A 21,469-nucleotide genomic window follows, 5' to 3' on the forward strand; every position below is an offset into this window, starting at 1 on the left:
AATTTAAAGTTTTTTTCAGAACTCCATCCTTTCGTCCAGTCCGTTTCAGTAGCTGGACTCACTCCTGATTGGCTCCCTCATTAAAGAAGGACGGATATTGGTCCAATCAGGGTCCAGTTTGCAGTTTTAAAGTGTTAAAAATGAAAACATGCGTTTTCCACAGCGGCCGCTCGTCCTGACTGAAGCACCGTGAATGAATGTAATTGAAATGTAATAATATTTAAAGTCTGTTTATTATGGCATTTATCTACAGCGTCAGCAGGTTGTTAATAAAAACAAAGTATTTTTTGAATCGTTTGTGACTTTTATTTTGGTGGCTCAGTCCATCTTGGTATAGTAAGAAAATAACAGTAGCTAGTAGTTAGCCTGGGTAAACCCAGCCTTCAACGTGATGTCACCGGCTATGCCTGTAGTAATGCTAGGGGCGCTTGAGCCGTTAGGGGCGCCAGAGAGGGTTAAAAAATATATATATATATATTTTTTTTTACAAATACTTTTTCATGATAATAGGCCTACTATTATTTTGCAATAGTAGACAAACAATAAGCACAACAATGTCTTAAGGCTTTAAATAATAGTGAAATCATTGTTCTAATTCTGGCTTTCTGGCTGCCTGGGCTGCAGCACTTTCACCATGGTCCCTAATCCATACCACCCCACCCCCTGCGCGGCCGCGCCCCCTTCTACCTGCTCGGAGCTTTTTCCCGGGGGAAGGGCGATTCTGAGCCTGCACTGCAGGCAGCAGTTTTAGCGGTGACATCAGAAGCGTCATGCCCATTGTAACTGAGGGGGCCCTCAGATTTTTGAGAGGTAAAAAAAATAAAAAAAATCTCATAGGCTATAATATTATAGGCTGTGTATGGTAGTTGAAACATAGTTTCAAGTTGACGTTTATTTATGTTTGTAGTTAAAACAAAAACATAAATACTGTATAGGCTACATACAGTACAACACAAAAGGTTGTTATTTAACCTTTGTCGCCACCTGGTGAGTAAATATATATAACTAAAACCATTAAAATTGACAACCGGTCCGCAACTTTTTTTCCCATGTATCTACCAGTCCTTGGCACAAAAAAGGTTGGGCACCCCTGCTCTAGACTCTAGAGGACACTAGATGAGACTAATGGAAGAGAAAAGAGGTCTACCTTCTGAAAAGGCAATACCAGCCAAAATAAACATTGTGTTACATTGCTTTGAAACGTGTGGTCTCCCTTTTTTGTCTATTGAGCCTGGGCAGTGGCAATGTACTTAGTCTGGTGATTATGGATCTTTCCAGGAGGCTGAGCAGTTTGGAAAATAGCCTTATGGTTACACCTGCTCAGTCTATTAATTTAAAATGAGATATTCCTCTAAATCAATAGCCTTATGGTTACACCTGCTCAGTCTATTCATTTAAACTTAGATATTCCTCTAAATCTGGCTTCCAACCCCCCACATTTTTTTTGGCGGCCCTCTGATTGTTGGGGCGGGGGGGCACCAGCAAAAATCTTGCCTAGGGCACCAACTTGGTCAGGCACGCCACTGGCCTGTAGCGTAAAGGTCATGTGGAGGCTGGTTTTACCCAGGCTAGCTAGTAGTAGTAGCAAAGAGGGTGGAGGTAAAGAGTCGACACTGTAATGCATTTTTGGAAACAGCCGCTAGAGGCGCTGTGGTAGCGCCATTGACTGGGTAGCGCTAAAGCAGCGCCGCCGCCATCTTGGCCCCTAAAACAACAACACCACCACCAACAGCAGCACAATGCATGGAAGGAGAATTTAAAGTTGAAAAAATAAGCTACTGTATGTACGACACTTTGTAGGCGGGACGTTTTACTGGATGCTGTTTTTACCCCCTTAGGGGCCAAAATGGCAGAGACGTAGCTCTGCTGCTGCGCGCTGATGTTACAATGGGGCTATCAATTGTGGGTCACCTCTTTTGGTAGGAGTAGGCCTAGTATTAGCTATATTTTATTCAGTCAAACAGTGTATACAAACTGTACAAACTAATATACAATAATAACAGTCTAGACAATATAATCACACTCCTTCTGGTCGGCCCCTACGTGCACCAGCATCTGAAAAAATATGAGTGTTGGTGAACGGCGAGAGATAATAATTTTTTGATCCCATTTGAATTGTGCCATGAGGTAGGCTACACATAGGGTGACTTGAGGTATTATGGGACATTTTAACTATAGAGGCTATATTTTCATGCCTGATGAGTGAAAATAAAAACTTTTTTTGCTGAGCCCTACCTGTGAAACTACACAATCAAAATCGCATGCCCTCATTGTGACATCACATAGGTGGGCGGGGCAAGCTTCAAACAGGAGGTTGACCCTGCAGGGCATGAGGTGAGGAAAATGACATAAGCTTTAGCTAGTTTCCATCATAAGGTCATACAATTCTCATAGCTAATATATTGCACAAACTTTTGATGGAAACATGAATATGATGTACTTTGGCAACAAAATAATAAAAACAATATTTTATTTGATGTTTTTATTTTTTTAATTAGGTTGTTTTGGTATTATGGGACAGTGCTAAAAGGCTTTGCTAATGAACAAAATTATCAACCTTGATCCCTGGGAGACTCCAGGGAACAGCCCGGGGGGAAATACAAGTCTGGTGGTTGTTGCAGGATGAGATTATGACGATATGTGGCGAAAACGGGAATAAAACTGGCTATTTAGATACAGGAAAGACAGGCTGCCACTTGGCCCCCTCGGAGCTCCATTTTACGACTGGCTTGGACGCTATTGATCTCAAAACAACGCTAGGACGGCCAGAAACGCTGCGGAGATCACTGGATGAGTCGTCAGATCATAATTAATGTGAGGAGAGGGGTCCAGGTTAAAAAAAAAACGAAATTCTCCTTTAACCCCAACCCTCAACTTAATCATCCTAACCCTAACCCCAACCCTCAACTTAATCACCCTAACCCCAACCCTCAACTTAATCATCCTAACCCTAACCCCAACCGTCAACATACTCATCCTAACTCCAACCCTCAACTTAATCATCCTAACCCCAACCGTCAACATACTCATCCTAACCCTAACCCTCAACTTAATCATCCTAACCCCAACCCTCAACTTAATCATCCTAACCATAACCCCAACCATCAACATACTCATCCTAACCCCAACCCTCAACTTAATCATCCTAACCCTAACCCCAACCATCAACATACTCAACTCGCTCTACTCAAAGAAAGATGTGCATGTCAAATTATATCAAAGTATGAATTAAATTGTGCAGTAAATGCTTACACTAGCCTAAATCCATCATAAGGCATCTGTCCCATATTACCAAACATTTTGTCCCATAATACCAAATGTTACAGAAAAAAGGGATTTTGGGTCAGTTCGCACAAAAGGGTATGCCACGCCTCCTTGGAATATGATGTAACCTTCATTCCACCTCAGATGGTTTAACCATCTGAGGTGGAATGAAGGTTACATCATGGTTAGGTAACATCTTGACTATTACAGAAATACAAAACTTCATACAAAACTAAATTTCAGTTTTACGACAAAATGCTACTTTCTCATGGCACAATTCAAATTGGATAAAAAAATGAGTGTCTCTCGGCTGTTCACCATCACTCATATTTTTCCCCCGACGCTGGTGCACTGAAGCAGGAATAGGCGTGACTTTGTCTCTCTATATGAGGGATCAGCCCATGATCATTTTTGTAAACAAACCGCGTCACTGGGTGGAAACGGCAATCGGACCCTATGGAGCCTGAGCTTGAGCGTCTCACTCTAGCCGGCTGTTTTGTTTACTATTTTAAAAACTGTGACCGTTCACACAACTTTAACACGGCATTGCATATATTATAGGCTACATGAAACTTCATAATGCTCTCACAATCTCAAAATATAAGCGATGTGATGTATAGTTTTTGAGATATTAATGTTTGTTTGGCACAACTCATAGCCTAGGCTACTAGTTAACATGCCGCAGGCCGGGTTCCGCATTTCTGGGTGGTTGTGACGTCACGCTGATTCGTCCTATTAAGTAGTGGCTGAAAAGGCACAGGCAGAAGCATAATGCTTATAGGCTACTTATCCTATATTCTATATGTTTACTGAGGCCATACTTGAGGCTTCAAAATAGAAGTCCACAAACCAATGAGTCGCCCCCTGGCGGCAAAGAGGACACTTCCGCATTGGCTTCAATTTTGACAAACAGAGCTACCCCCTTGTATGTAACACATACACATTTATGTGTCATGAATGGTTTACACTTTAGATTAGGGGATGCAGAAAGCCTTGTAACTGAATTGTAAATTATTTAGGCTACACATAATTTACAACAGGTGAGGAACACCTCATTTACTAAAGGTTTATAGATGACTTACAACGCATTTGTTTATGTTAACATAATATTTAATAATCATCTACAAATGTATATTCATGTTTTGTAAATGGTTAGTTCATCATCAATCTGGGAACCCAGAGTCTCTCAAAATAGACTCTGGGACAGCCCTACTGTTTTTTCCGGCTTCCTGTACAGCGCGCCTCTCCTGCCACGTCACTTCCTTTTCTGTGTCGTGCTCCACTGTTTACAGTCTAAATAGCAACTTGCACCGTGACTTTCCAGTAGGCAAATTTTTCAGTAGGCTAATTTTCCACTGTGGTTGTAAGACGAGTTGACCTCTTCTATGCAGTGTGTTTATGCCTTAATGTTATAGTGAATCAATCAATCAATCAACCAACCAACCAACCAACCAATCAATCAATCAATCAATCAATCAATCAATCAATCAATCAATCAATCAATCAATCAATCAATCAAACAATAAAATAGTCTACTGTGATCAGGAGACAAAAGGAAGACATCTAGAGTAGACTAGGGGAGGAGGTAGAAAAGAGGAAACAGTCATGAATAGGTTAAGAATAGGGCACCAAATTGAAATTTATTTTATTTGATCAATTAAAAAATGGCCCTGCCTTTTGCCAGGTCGCAATTGTAAATAAGAATCTGTTCTTAATGACTTGCCTGGTTAAATAAAGGTTAAATAAAAATTAAATAAAAATTAAATTAAATACATTTTGTGACCATTGTTTTTGTGTGTGATCATTGTCAGGTCAGGTCACAGGTGCCAGAAGCTGTAGTAGAGCAATGAGAGTAGAGCGCATGTGTGACTGCAGAATTCCCGGAGCACGTGAACGCAGCAGCAGCACGCTGCAGCCGTGCGTCATGATGTCATGACTATACGGCTCTGTGCGTCACTATGTAAAGCGGAAGCAGTTTCCTGTATGCGCGCAAGGAACCTATTGAGAAGGAAGAGACATTCATCATAGCAACATTCTTGTCGTTGTCGGTTCCTTGTCTCATCATGGTGCTGGTGGGGGGTGTAGAGCTGAACCTGGACGGGCTGAGCCGCCAGCTGCGGGCCGTAATGACCCGCCTGGCCCAGGCTGTGACGGCCGACATCAAGACCTGCCAGGCGGCTCAGGAGGAGGAGGTGAGGCTAAACATTAGCCTAGCTTTAGCCGTTAGCTTCAGGTAGTGAGGAAGCTAGGCCGGTGTCATTATGCTAAAGTTAAGAGTTACCCCGGTAAGTAAAGTTAGTTGTTTAAAAAATAGTATTAGTTAAGTAATGTTAAAAAGCTGCATCCCAACCTCCGGTTTGACTTCAAAATAAAAGCTCGGACGAATCAGCGTGACGTCACTTTCCACCCAGAAATGCGGAACCCCGTGGCAGTTATTTGTATGAGTTGTGCCAAACAAACGTTAATATCTCAAAAACTATACATCACATCGCTTATATTTTAACATTCTCAGTGAGAGCAGAAGTAGCTCAAGAGTTTGTAAACAGCATGACGTATTTCGTGGGCGGAGCCAAATGAACTGTTGCAGTTTTTAAAATGTAAACAGAGTCAGCCGGCTAGAGTCAGAGACTCAAGCCTCCAAAAGCTCTGCTGCTGGGCTGATCCCTCGTATTGTTATTATTATTTATACAGCGGGCAGTCTCACTGAGAGTAGTCTCAACGCCAGACCCCTGAGAGTTCTTACGCTGATACACTACAGTGCCTTTTAAACATACAATCTGGATCATGTCAGGCTAGATAGAGCAGGATATTTTCAGGTTTTGCCTTTCTAAACATGAGGGGTCTTTGTTAAGAAACAACTGGATATGAGCCGTTTTTTCTGCCAGTGGGCGGGGGGGGGGGGGGGGGGGTAGCATGTATCGAAAACAAGAAATGTGATAGGAAACAGCTTTAGCGAATTTGTAACCAAACCAGGGATTTTCCCAGACGGCCAGTGCAGCCGGTAATGTTCCAAAATTCCGGTCCTATCGAATATTTACCGGCCACTATGTTTCCTAAATAAACGTTACGAATCCATTTATTTCTCTATAGTCCATTCTTTATAGCCTCTATAGTCGTAGTCGATCTTATTTATTCCAGTGTTGGCATTAAGAGGCCGACTTCGCAGCAAGAATATTTAATTGGTCGGCACGTCGTTCTCGGTAAAGGACGCTTTCGTTATTGAAACAGACAACATGCATGCATGCTCCTACTGTAGCCTATCTATCTGCATTTGCAGACACTCATGAACCCATATATTCTGGACATTGCCTTGATGAAATAACACTAAAAGTAATAAGTGCGACAGCGCACAACTTGAATCTACGTAGGCACCTTATCTCTCCCACTCACCTGGCACCTGCGCGGCAGCTCTCCTGCACTGGTTCTCGGCTCCCATGTGGCTTTATTTGTGGTAAGCATTTTGATTAATCTCCTCATCATATGAACCAAGTGCGAGCCATTGATTGATTGATTGATTCGCCCGAGTAGGTAAAAAGGCTTTTTCTACGTCGGGTCGCTTTCGCTTTTGACGGCGGCAGGCACGCTTCTGGTTCTTTCCTGCCGTCTTGCTTGCCTGAAGTAGGCTACTTGACCTAAAAAAAGGACTGGCCTAGCAAGGGATGTCTGTTGACATTTCAGTTTCCTCCTGTGTGTTTCCTCACAGCGGGTCCAGCGCTGGCCGGCGAGACTGATGCTGCTTGTGTGGCTTTTAAACGGCGCTCTACACTAACGAAAACGTCTGCTATATTTTTATTTTTCACCAACACTCAACATACAGGGGGCGGAAAAACTAGTGATAAACTGCGGATAATGACCTGCCACTGTTTAACTGCAGCTCCTTTTGCGCTAATCCGGATCTTACACCGCTGAGCGAGGTGAATAAGATACGGACTCACGGGAGTGCGGCGCGCCTAGGCCGGCTAATTGTTGTTTAACATGCAGGCCAACCGGCTAGGAGCAGGTTATAATACGGATTCCACTGCATGTTAAGAAGTGGCTTACGTTACTGCATGCTGCTGCAGAGTATGCGGAGCACAGTGATTCAACATAATATTTGAGTCTGGGGAGAGTCTTTTTGTGAAAACGACATACCCAAACTAAAATGCTTACTGTGGCTGAACCGCTAGGGTTACAGACAACTGCCTGACCTTTTCTGAAAGGTAAGACTTTGAAGTTTCTGTTCCAAGTGTCAGAATGACTCTATGTCTTACTGACCCTGAGTAACACCAGCTCAAACACAGTGGTTGATTCTCGCCTAGAATAAAAAACACTTTTAGAGTGTAAACAGTTACCTGTGGTTGTTGTATTTATGGCTAGAAACCCAATGGAGACATAGCCACAGGCCTTACCACATCCCAACTCAAAGAAGATGAAAAAATACCAAAACATGAGTATTTGGCAGTGGTTTTTGTAGGGAGATACCTAGGCGGATTTCCAAAAAGCCATTTGAAAAAGCCAAATAATCTGAAATGTTGTCTTTTGTCTTTGTACAAAGACAGCTATAACTTCTGCTGTGTTGATCTGATCTGAAAAAGGAAGACATGGTTCGATGCGCAAGATTCAGACGGTTAATTTGGTATGTAGCATGCACAGCATTGTTCAGAATTAACTACCTAATTAATCACATAAATGACAGATGAACAGCAAAAAATCAGAAACGTAACGCCGGGGTTACGCTGCCATAGGCCAACTTTTTGGGAGTTTAGGAAAGGTCTACGTAAGGTCACTCTGACGTCGGCAAGGGGGGCAGCAAGGGGCCGGGACATGGGCGAACCCGCCATTCAAAACAATGAGCACGGATGTGAATTTTGTAAATAAACCAGACTCGTACGTGGTGTGAGCTTCGGTTTTTAGCCCGAATATTGACAAAGACCCCACTGATTCATTACAGGCCTAAAGTCATGTTATACCAGTCGGGACAGGTTTTTCGTCTGTGGGCGTAACCCATAAGAGAGCGAGCCTCGTAGTGACTAGGGATGGGCATTTTAAGCAATTTAAATACTCGAGTACTCTCCTTCTATTATGAACGAGTGCTCGAGCACTCACGCGCGGGGGCGGGGGGGGGGTCTGTGTGATTACTATGGTAATGACTGAGCAGGGGTAATCTGCTGTGTGGGGGGCTGTTCACACATTACGTTTGCATTTTTGCATGGAAAAAGCGCTACCTGGAGCATTTTTTGTCAGGAGAGGAACTGACTGATCTTGGGTGACGCTAAGCTAACATCTAAAGCGGTGGTGACCAATTTGGGGCCCGTGGGCCAAGTTTGTTGTTCTGTTTGTTTTGGTCCGCCACGGATTTGGGAGGGGGGGGGGGTTATATATGTATATATATATATATATATATATATATATATATATATATATATATATTATTATTTTTTTACTCCCCCCCCCCCCCCCCCCCCCCCTCTGCCGATCTGGGGAGAGCCAAAACTGGCTCCATGCTTCCTCCAAGACATGGGCAGTTAGCCAGCCGCTTCTTTTCACCTGACAGAGGAAACTTCACCCGTAGGACATAGCACGTGGGAGGTTCACGCTATTCCAACCAGTTCCCCTCCCTCTGAACAGGCGCCTTTAACGACCAGAGGAGGAACCACATTAGCAACCAGGATATTGCATGTTTTTGACAAATTGTCATGGCAAATTGTTTACAAAAGATGGACAATAAAGCTGATTTTCAAAGTACCTTGAGGATTTTTCAAGTTGTGAATTAAGTCATTAATTAATTAATTAATTTCTCTCTTGATTACAAAGGTGGAAAATACAACTGTATTTAACGGGGTGTTTACTGATTAAATGTTTAAGCTCCCCACAAATGCAGATGTTTTTTTAAATATATATAACCAATTGCAAATTATTACAATTACCAAACAGATAAAAAGTAGATTATTATATTGAAATGTTATTTTAGATTTAGAATGTTAGAATTTTCTATAAAACACAATACATTTTAATGTAATTCCACAATGTTTATTTTTGGCCCTCGGCCCTCCACCCAGATTGAGTTTTGGCCCTTCATGGGAAAGAATTTGGGCACCCCTGATCTAACGCCTTCCTCAGACAGTAGCCTATCTCCGATGGTTGGATGGATGGCATTAGCGCTTTGGAGCAGACACGTTGTGAAACAAGCGAAGGCATTTCCATGTCCATTGTCCAGCAATGTCAGGTTATTGTCCAGTATCATCCATTTTACTTTATGATCACTGTTACATTAACGGTAATCCACGGATTACAAGGTCCGGTGTTCTGCCAAAAAGTGAAAACTGACCAGTGTGATTAACGTTACAGCTGCAGCTGAATAGTGATCACCATGAAGCGATTGTCTGCCAAAAAGTGATTCTTTCTCCACATTTCTTGTGACTAACGTTATGGGAAACGACAGTGTAGTCAGTAAACTAGTGCAATGTTTTGAATGAGTTTTATCAGGCGTGCGCTATGAAGAAGCGTGCGTCTCCAGCCACCTTCGGGATGAGCTGGAAAACTTCCGGTTAAAACTTTCAAAATAATGTTACTTAAACAAAAGTAAATAGCTTATTGATGCACGTTGGAGGAGAAAAAGTATTTCAACGAATGAAGCAGCAAACCTTGTATCAAAATACTCGTTGTGATATATGGCGTGAAACTGGCTGTAACGCATTACTCAAAATAAATAAGGTTACGTTACAATAAGGCTTTTATTTTGAAAGCAACAAAGCGGATGATGTACTTGTACATTCTGGCTGACTTGACGTCCGTGCAGTTCATGCTGCCAGATCCACATGACAATGCGTGCGTAGATCTTAGACCATTTTTGAGTGGGGCGAGTACCCGAACAGCAGAAACGTTACTCAAGTACTGACGTTATGAACGAGTGCTCGAGTACCCGAGTACTCGCGCCCATCCCTAGCGACGTACACCGAAGGACAATAACACTGAATCTATCTCCCCTATTCTCCAAGTATGAGATTTTTTTAGCTGTTGAGTGGAGCAAATCTATCCAGCCCTCCTCTCCTACTAAGCCCATCATTATTGTAACAAACACCACATGCGGCATGCTATGAGATTTGTTCATTATTCTTACCTGTTGTGAAATGAGCTGAGCAGACTTAGCCTAACTAGAACTTGACTTGGGGGACCCGAGTCTGTTGTGGTTTACTTGTGAGTGAAAATTGGGGGCAGTAGTGAGTAAACACAGTGCATCGCTGTCCGTACTGCCCCCCACACTTCCGGAATTGGTATTGCATTAAGGACTTTTTGATATCAAAGACATCAAAAAGTAAATTTTATGCAACAAGTTGCAAGCGGCGACTGCTGTCGCTATTTAGAAGCGGATGTTAGGCATCGGATAAGGTCTTCACTTCAAGTTTCTGGCTCAGGTAAGTAATGTTTTCAACGTATCTGCGCGAGCGGAAAGCTGGTCTATGGGGAAAATTATTATGGTTGGCCCGGGCGCTAGCGAGTGCATGAGCGAGAAGCGCCCGGCTAGCGGGGTAAGGCAGCCTTTAGCGTGGATTCACAGCGACATATACCATAAGTGTTGTCATTTAAAAAAATACACTACAGTAACAGTAGCCTATATACATTATATATATTTAAGCAATATAGCATGAGAGCCAGTGTGTTGTGGCGAATATATCCCGCTGATCAGCTGTTATCCCACGAGGCCGCAGGCCGAGTGCGATAACTGCTGAGCAGCGGGATATATGCCACAACACCACGCAGCTGAGAGCTTTCTGGAAAGCCCGACACGCAGCTCGAGCGCAGCGCTGCATTCTCAGCGCTTGCTGAGAAGCTGAGTGCTTTCTGCAAAGCCCGACACCAACTAACGTTACGGGGTTAAATGCGGGGTTAAATGCGGGGTTAACAGCCTTTTTTTTGCAAAGAAGACATTAGCCCGCGTCTATTCTTGTACAAAACATAATTTTCTGCGAAGTATTAGTAAAGTTATAAGCAAAGATCGATTCACAAGGATCTGACAGCTGTCTCCGCCATTTGTTTTTTCTACATTGTCATTTGAGGTAACCAAAGGCTTTTAGTAAGAGAGTTGCCATGGCAATATATATATATATATTATATATATACAACAGGTACACTGTAGTTCCGGCCGGGCAATTTGATTGGACAAGAGGGATCCTACCAGTGCCGATAATTCACGATAACGCACTGGCGCTTCACTGTGTGTAGATCACTCCGCTTCACAGCTGCCCTAATCAACAAAATGCTTCACAGCTGTAGAGTAGACAGTAGTAAAGTAGACAGCCTGCAGTTAATTAGGCTGATTAGGCTACATTTTCGGCAAAGCAGAAAGCTGAGGGAACTATTTTTTTTGGCGGAGGAATAAATAGAGAAATCATATATTTTCTCAGCTTTTTGTCATTTTTTTAATCAACTTTGTTTAATCTAACGGTTGTATAAAAGCAATATCACATTCGAGGTCGTGCTGTTGTTGGCTAATATCGTCACTGCTGTGATTATCTTCGGCACTCGGCCTGCGGCCTCGTGCCTACGACCGAATCACAGCAGTGACGATATTAGCCAACAACAGCACTCCCTCTCGTGTGATATTGCTTATATATATATATATATATATAAATATATATATATATATATATATATATTAGGGCTGTGCCGATTCACTTATCTCCCGATTCGATACTATCACGATACTTTGGTGCCGATTCGATATATATTGCGATTCACGATTATTGCGATTCTACGATTATTGCGATTCGATATTACGATTTATTGCGATTTTTGTTTATTTTTTTCTTTTCTTTTTTCAGTTTGTTTGCTTTTTTACACTAGATTAGAACATGGGAAAAGTTGAATCATACACTAGAGACTGTATATTATATATCATGAGTAGGGCTGGGCGATATAGTTAAAAACAGGGGCGGACTGGGATCATAATTCAGGCCGGGCATTAGATACCAAGCAGGCCAGGCCGATATGGGCCAACGCGCGTGAAATTTGGGCCGTTTGAAGCCAGATTTGGGTCCAATTTTACAATGAGATGCACCCACTTTAACCCTGAAGTGTAATTATTACTTCAGACTAACTAATAAAGTAATAAAACCACTAGTAAACCAGTAGGCGGCGCCTGGCCTGCTGTTCAGTGAGTGGCCTGACTGCAAGCACCCAAAAAAAAAAAAAAAAAAAAAATTTTTTTTTTTTTTTTTTAATTTGCGATTATCGATTCTGGAATAAAAGATCGATCCAAAAAATCGTGACATTAAAAATCGCGATACTTAGGTGAATCGATTTTTTCCCCCACCCCTAATATATATATATATATATATATATATATATATGTATATGCCTACTTCAGGCATAGTCTGAGTAATTATGCAATTCATCCTGCTTGGGCAACACATATTTGCAATTTGCACAATAACTTCACTTTTTATGACAACTGTACGGGGATGGATTTTTTTTATAACTCACCTGTTTAGAGTCAAATAGATAGAAAAGACTATGTTTTTGGCATGATTGACAGGTCGCCTGTCCAGTGATCGCACAACTTGACAATCACGGACCAATAGCAGGTGGAGCTGCTGCTCTGGGAAACCCCTGGTCTCGTGTCGTCTCACGCGAGCTGCGCAAGAACCAAGATGGCGACGGCCAGACTCTCATACTAGGCTTCAAAAGGGGAGTCCAAAAACCAATGGGGATCGACATTACGGCGACTCTGTGCATAGTTTCTATACGATGTGTGTGTGTGTGTTTCAGGAGAAGCTGGAGACTCTGGTGAAGGTCAGATGCGTGGATGCGTCGGACTCCATCCTGAATCTGATCAGAGATCTGCTGCAGCGTCCGGCTGGAGGTCCTCCTCAGACCACCGGTTAGTTCAAACACACTGATCCAGAACCAGCTGCTGGAGCTCCACACCATTAGTTTTCCTCACAGCTATCTTTATCTTCTCCTCCTACTCTCAGACTCGACCTTGGTCTCTCCATGTGTGACGGACGTCAAAGCTCCACCGAGCGACGAAGAGTCTCTGCCGCTCAGCCCGGCCGCCTCTGCTGGCGGCAGGAGGAGCGTCCGCGGCGCTGCGCGCAGGGGCCGTGGAGCGAGGGCCCACTCTGCACGGGGGGCCAAGACAAAGACTTCTGAGACGAAGACAAGGAAGACAAAGACTTCTGAGACGAAGACAAGGAAGACAAAGACCGGCGAGGCCAAAATGAGGAAGACGAAGGCCGCAGAGGCCAAGACGAAGGCCGCCGATCCGGAAGTTGCCGTCACCAAGCCTCCCAGAGGTCACTACCCCTGCCCGCACTGCAGCGAGGTGTTCCGCAACGTGCTGGACCTGCGAAGCCACGCCCGGCAGGCACACGATGTGGCGGTGCGGCCGTTCGCCTGCGACTTCTGCGAGAAAACCTTCAACCACAAGCCGCACCGCGACAACCACCACCGCATGCACCGCGGAGAGCGCCCCTTCCACTGCGAGACCTGCGGCAAGGTAGGAACGAAACGATAACCGGTTCAATGATAAACCGTGATTTAAATTCCCTCACGGTAACCGTAGGATTTCAAATTTTCATTATCAGTATAACCGTGTTCCCGTGATTACAGCGCTTTGAACAAACATGGTAAACACTGTCCATCATCGAAGTTAGCAACAGTCCCAGACAAGCGTGCAGCCTTGATGAAATGATTTCAGTGAGTGTATCAGTACCCTTTGAGTCTGAGTTTTCAATATAAAACTTTGTGAAATGATTTCCGTACTTTTTGAACATTTTCAGCCCCTTTTAACACTTTCAGTGCCACGGCCCTTGGGCAAAAGGTTGCTTGCTGTGCCACATAGGCCGCAATGCATTTTAAAACAGTCATATAATTTTTTTAATAATTACTATGTAAACACTGAACACGCACAAATAACGATGAGACTCTCTTCTATCACCTGCAAAAAAAAGTTTATTGATCCCATTTTCCGTTCTTTAGTTATGAGCCGGAGAAGATAGCTTGATTGAAGCAAAAACATCCCTTTTTTTCTACGAGCTGAGATAATGAGCCTTTTGTGAAATTAAACATTTCAAGCACATCACTGACTCTGAAGCTAATTTTCTGATGTCTGGGTCTGTCTGGGTGAAGTGTATGCTGCTCTGCTGCTCTCCGTGCTCCCCCCCCCCCCCCCCCCCTCAACTGCACACGCCTCCTGGGTGTGTCTTATGTGTCTGGTGGCTCTCAGTCTCTGCTGAGTTTGCTGCGCACACACAGTGAATGGTGCGCGACATTCAGCTTTTTGGTTCCGCGTGTGTTTGTCACGGGCTGGCATGCTTCCAGTTCGGAATAATAAGGCTGATTATGTGAATGTGCTGTTGCAGCGTACATGGTGGTGCTCAGTTGTGACAGCGGATGCTGCTGCTGGGGGCACAGCTGGCGTTGTGCTCGTTTATGGAGGCACGTCGATGCATACGGACGGATGCGATGCGATTTCCTCATTTTCCCCAGTGACTATTTCTGTGTGTTTGGCTCCTTTTTCTCTGATCAGGAGAGTGCTGTCGCCACCTAATGGGTTTGTAAAATAGGTTATCGACCTCCAATAGCTACAATATTGTTAGAGGCGACGTAAGAAGCTTAGATCGACACCCCCCCGTCAAAAAAACAATTTGGAGTTATGACGCCATTTGGCGTCGCTGGCACTGTACGGTAAATTTCTAATGACGCCATATGGCGTCGCTGGCACTGAATGTGTTAACAATACCGTGATAATACTGATAACGTGATGATTTTGATCAATATAATTGTGATATGAAATTTTCATACCATTTCATCTGTACGGCCTGTAAGGCCTACACCACCATCAGCCAGCTGAAAACGCACCAGCTGACGCACGAGGACAAGACCTACATCTGTGACGTCTGCGGCAACGCCTTCTACCAGCTGGGCCACTTGCGACGCCACAAGCGGGTGCACCAGGCGGAGCGGCCATTCAGCTGCGAGACATGCGGTAAGCCATGAAACAATTTCCGGTTTTTAACGATAAAACATGATACAAACCCTTAGTATTCTCCATCTCGAATTTTTATTATCAAACAGGAAGATTTGAGGAAGAGGCAGAGGAAGACACCATCTACATGGGCTGCAAATTGTAAAATCTTTCTCAAACTAAATGGCACACCTGAGGAATCTCAAGGCTTGTCATCAGAGACATGGAGGCTCCAGCGTGTGCCCATTTGGTGGGGAGGGAAGAGGGATGAAAGGATCGAGGGAGGGGGGATGAATAATTGAATGAATGAATAAATGATAGGGATGGAGGGTAATGAGATGTAAGGATGAGCGAGGGGATGGATGGATAGTGCTTAGAGACTGGGGGTGACCGCGGACGGTCCAATGAGTCTGTGTGGATGGTTGTCTTGAGGAACCAGGGAATGGAGACTCAGGGTGGGTACTGTCTCGCTGATGGGGACTCTTCTTGGCTCCATCATGACCCCCTGGTTCCTGTACTGAAGGAGAAGAGCAAGGGGTTGGGAGGGTGGGATGAGAGAACTGAGACATGCGAGAGAGGGAGAGATTGTGATAGGCGTGTATAGATAGGGTGGAGCCGGAAGTTGAATGTTGAGGCGTGGTCTTGTTCCCGAACTTAAGCTATACTAAATCATAAGTACATTTCTGTAGTAACGTTAACGCTTACCCTGCTTGTTGAGTCCCGTTCGTCCATAACGTTATGTTATCGTTTGTGATGCAAGGTTGATTTTCATAGTTTGCAGCTAACGTACGTTCTACTTTTACAGAATCTGAAGGGCTCCCGTACTTTAGATAAGAGTTTAGTTTTCGCTGCCATCTTAGCGCGGGCATGGGGCACCGTCTCGTCTCCATGGAGACAACACGTGACGTAGTCAGTCCACGACACAGGAAGTGGCCAGCTGCCTGACAAACACAGAAAGTCCGACATAGTAGATATATAAACATATATACAATTATATAGGTATAATAAACTTTCATTACCAATACATATTTTGTCCTTTTCATCAAATTGGTAGCTATAATTGGGAGTGATGGAGTTACAGTAGGCTACTGGTGGAAGTGCACGGTCACAATCTGACCCTCTGGCAGCGAGGACATTTTTTCTGGCCCTCTCTATCATCAAAGTTGCCCATCCCTGCGTTAACTAAATAAAACAGTTAGAAAAGCGATGAGGAAATCTATTGACATTTTTGTCAACGAATAAAATCTTGACAAATTGGGAAGAGATCAATCAGAAGAAAAGAAGAATAAGTTATTAAATCTGTGTCTGTATTGCACATTCAAACCTTAATATCATTCCATAATAACAGACTGATATATATTTCCAATGAGTTTGGATATTCTAGAGAAACTTTTAAATGATGCATTCTACTTCTTCTTTAACTAAGCCTGTTAGGTAAATCTACGTTAGATTTAGTCGACTAAAATCTTATGATATTTAGTCAACTAAAAGTAAAACATTTCAGATGACTGAAATATGACTAAAACAAAATGGCATTTTAGTCAAAAGACTGACTAAAACGAAATCAAAATTTGCTGTCAAGATTAACACTGTGTGTATCGGTACTTTTGGAACATTTTCAGAACAGTAGCATGATAATACTGATAACCGTGATCATTTTGGTCACTATAATCGTGATATGAAATTTTCATACCGTCTGGTCTCTAGGTAAGTGCTTCACGCAGATCGAGGGGCTGCGGGTCCACCGGGCAACGCACATCGGTGAGCGCGAGCTCTGCACGGCCTGCGGCAAGAGCTACAGAAACCTGAAGCAGCACATGATCGCCAAGCACGCCGAGGAGGTGCCGCCCGGAGACGCCCTGCAGGCTCAGAGGAGGTACATGGGCCTATAAGAATATCATATACAGTACAGCAGGAATGAGTCCGGAAAACATGGACGCTAGCAATTCTGGCTCGTACGTATGAAAGTGAATGGGATTATTTTCTGTGGATTTCAGTTAAATGCATGAGATAAGGTCTGTGCTTAACAAAAGTGTAAGAAACGGAAAAGTTTGTGTTTTGTGCAAGATCATCTTCACGAATGAGGATCACTTTTATGACTTTTTCAAGCATTTTCCGAAAATCGCCTTAAAAAACACATTTACGCTTCAAAAGTCATAAAAGTGGTCCACATTTGTGATGCTTCGCTGTTTCATAAACTTTTGTTAAACACAGATCTTATTTCATGCATTTAACCCTAATTCCCATACAAAAATCCCATTGCCTTTTCCTCCTACGAACCAGCAGCGCAGGGACTTCCGAGTAAGCCTACAAAAATACCTAAACAAAAATACCTAAAAATACGCCATCCCTGCGGTACTCTATTTCACTCTATTTCACCCTATTTCTGTGATAACGATATTCTTGACGATTATGACAAAATACTCAAAAATATTTTATCCTTAATTTCAAGAACATACAATTGCAACAAAATAAGTGTTATATTGTAGGGAATGACAGATGCTGAGATAAAGTTGATCCAGCATGTCGCTGGCATCATTTATTGTCGGTCCCTATCTAAGTACAAACCAAACAGACAGCGTTGCAGGCTAGCTAACAGAGTGTGGCTAGGCTAGCTAACAGAGTGTGGCTAGGCTAGCTAACAGAGTGTGGCTAGGCTAGCTAACAGAGTGTGGCTAGGCTAGCTAACAGAGTGTGGCTACGCTAGCTAACAGAGTGTGGCTAGGCTAGCTAACAGAGTGTGGCTAGGCTAGCTAACAGAGTGTGGCTAGGCTAGCTAACAGAGTGTGGCTACGCTAGCTAACAGAGTGTGGCTAGGCTAGCTAACAGAGTGTGGCTAGGCTAGCTGCTAGCTGCAGGATGTGGTCGGTCTGTTTGCCTCCAGTGAGGAGAAGGCGCAGACGCTTGGCCAGCTGGGCCAAGCCGTGGCAATTTATAGTCCAACCGGTCATGTGACTCCAGTCACGTGACTCACCTGCTCTAAGCACTTGAGGTTTATGTCCCCAGTCTGCTAGAGTCTGCTAGCAGACCATTGTGGTCACCACAATATAGTTTTATGTCCGCGTAAATGTAACAATTTCCCTTAAAATATATGCCTTCAATTCAAATTACGGGTGGGAATCGCAGAGTAACTCATAATACGATACTATCACAATACTTGATCCTCGATGACGATGGTATCACGATACAGCGGTTCTACGATAATCGATACATTGCAAGAAATGTAATCTATGATACATCACAATGTGTGTGTAACTGAAGAGGAAAAAATAACCCCAAAAAGGGAATAGGAATGATGTATTTATTCACATAATTGACATGACACAATGTACAACTAACTGTACAACTGCCTCACTAAAATATTTTCAATCTGTAAATGAAGTTTACAGAAAAAACAATGCAAAAAAATATATACACTACACATTTCACAATAAATGTCACGGCATCACGATATGGTATCACGATATGGTATTACACGATATTATATCACAATATGGTATCATGATATGGTATCACACGATATGATATCACAATATGGTATCATGATATGGTATCACGATATGGCATCACAATATGGCATCACGATATGGGCGCCAGTGTATCAATAATGTATTGCAAGAGGAAGTGTCACGACTCACGATATATCGTTATTTTTATATTTTGTAACCAAACCACTTCTACACTACTGAAGCCACTCCCCTTTTTGGAATTAACTCCTCCCCCGTGGACCCGCCTTCAGCCATGCTTGTTGTTGCTGTGCGTACGTCAGACCGTTACTCCGCGTAACGGTCTGAGGGGGGGGGGGGGGGGGGGGGGGTGGTAACATTTTTAATTGTCTTATATGGCTATTATTAGGTCATTAATGATTTATGAAGTCGTTGTGGTGCTGTTTGGCTGCCCGGCCCGGCACCACAATACCCAATACAGCCAACTTCTGCTATATTCTCCCCTCCCCTCCCTTTCCCCCTCCTCTCCGACCACTCTGAACTGCGGTGTTGTTTAATTCCACTCGCGCGTCGCGGGTGAGTGCAGTTGGCCTTTTTATTATTAAATCTGTACAATTTTAATTTTAGAACAGTTAATTAATCACGATTGTCCGATGTAGAAGGCTCAGAGGTCGATGGGTGTCGGAACAATCACGATGGTCGATGCCATCGTCCATCGCGCCAACCCTAATCCCGATATCACTATATGAACTTTTTACTATGAATATGAACAGTAACAGTATAGCTATAACGATACGATATGACACACCCCTAGATACGCCTGTGACTCTCCGGGCTGCGGGAAGAGCTTCCACTACCCATCGGTGCTCAAGCAGCACACCAAGCATGCGCACAGCGGGAAGCGTCCGGGTGCCGGGCGCCTGCGGGGGCCGCGGAGCGAATGGCCGCGCAGCGACAAGCCCAGGAAGTTCGCCTGCGGCGTCTGCGATGCGGCCTTCAACACGGCGGGAAACCTGACTAAACACAACAGCATCCACACCGGAGAGACACCCTACTGCTGCTCCACCTGTGGGAAGAGATTCAGACTGCTCGACTTCCTGAAGACGCACCAGAAGACCCATCTCAAACACAGCATGACCGAGACAGACCAGGCCTTAGAGGCTGTTATCTTCTCTCTCCCCTCAAAAAAAGAGCCCATCATGACAGTGATTGATACCTGTCAATCATTCAGTCAGTCATTTGGACAGTGTTCTTAAATTCAGCCAATTACTGTAATTTAACCCCAGACCTTATTTCCAGCTTAAAGTGTGATGTTTTACTCACCCAAATAACTTTGGTTTCATTCGGATGGCGAGCTCCTCAAACAGGCTATAACGGGTGCAAACGGGGCACGCTGCATGCGCTCTGTAAATAACACCTTTTCTGTCACATTGCGGTTCATTGTGCTTGTTATATAATTATGAGAACATGAATTAGCTATCTAACGAGGCTCAACACAACAGAGACCGAGTCAACTCTGACCTGCCCTGGATGTGCTTCAGAAGAAGCAGTGAGAAGCGCTTCTGTTTGGTAACGGAAGAAGATAAACCACAGAAGAAGAACATAAGCACTGTAAGCCCATCCGGGGCAGGTCAGAGTTGACTCGTTCTCTGTTGTGTTGTTAGCTTAGCAGCCTAGCTTGGCATATAGATATGATCTGATGTCAAGATTATGGACAATTCAATTCAATTGCTGCTCATATGGAATAAGGCCATATATCGATTACAAACAGCAGTGGGAGATAAAGCGGGAGGTGTTATCATGTGACGGACACTCGGACAGCAAACTGAGCAGGCTGTCGGCAGCACGAAGCTTGTTAGATAGTTAATTCATGTTCTCATAATTATATAACAACCACAATGAACCGCGATGTGACAGAAAAGGTGTTATTTACAGAGCGCATGCAGCTTTGTGCCCGTTATAGCCTGTTTGAGGACCCTACTCTGAACTAAATATCTTCTGTGGGCATCCGAATGAAACCAAAGTTAATTGGGTGAGTAAAACATCATATTTTAAGCTGGAAATAAGGTCTGGGGTGTAAAAAACCGGAATTCTCCTTTAAGCTTGTCCTTTAGAAATGACAATGTGTTTACTTGGAAAGAGTATATTTTCACTTTTGGTGTATAAATTCCACCACAAGTTTGGTGTTCAGTTTCATTTAAAGTGGTATTAAAAAGATCTTTAAAAAATATTACATTTAAATCTTTATACCTGTAGACACCCTTTTAGCAAGTTCAAGTTTATTTGCCATTTGCATTAAAACTTGGCATTAAAATGCATTGGAATTCTTGTACACAAGCCACACCTCCACATGGTATAGAAAAAGAAAGTACAAAAACAGAGAGCACACAACAAAACATTAAACAGGGTAAGACATGGATACATTCAGCATGTCGGCACAGTGCATGGTTGTAAATGAATAAAGGGTATAAAAAAAACAATGATTTTTAAAAAGGCATAATAAGAAGGGAATAAAATACAATAAAGTGCTTTGTGCTGTTCTCTAGCCAGGATAGCATGTCTCGCATGCAAGGTTAGAAAGATTTAAAAAAATAGTAAAATAATAAAGCAGCAGATCAAAGCAAAAAGGTGCAGTTGTGCTATTCGTTTAAGAACCTGACTGCCTCTGGGAAGAAACTGTTTACAAGTCTGCTTGTGGGAACCCTGTGCTTAACCTTCCTGTCTGGGGAGCGCTCCCATCGGAAGCGTCTGCTCGAAGGTAGTCGGGTGATAAGACCATTGCACATATCTCTCACAGGAGGCAAGTCTGCGC

General features: G+C 43.5%; 1 protein-coding gene across 1 annotated transcript; it reads left to right on the top strand.

Moving 5' to 3' along the window:
• Positions 1-5,327: 5,327 nt before the first annotated feature.
• Positions 5,328-20,911, top strand: LOC310789210 (zinc finger Y-chromosomal protein 1-like; the record flags this gene model as incomplete). The annotated part of the gene is made up of 6 exons (XM_083650796.1): positions 5,328-5,456; positions 13,012-13,123; positions 13,218-13,741; positions 15,073-15,232; positions 16,919-17,087; positions 19,472-20,911. 6 exons carry the CDS (start codon positions 5,328-5,330, stop codon positions 19,911-19,913), a joined length of 1,536 nt encoding a protein of 511 aa, XP_083506922.1. The 3' UTR covers positions 19,914-20,911.
• Positions 20,912-21,469: the final 558 nt, after the last annotated feature.

Source organism: Poromitra crassiceps, assembly GCF_964638095.1.
Source record: "Poromitra crassiceps genome assembly, chromosome: 14".
NCBI classification, from domain to species: domain Eukaryota; kingdom Metazoa; phylum Chordata; class Actinopteri; order Beryciformes; family Melamphaidae; genus Poromitra; species Poromitra crassiceps.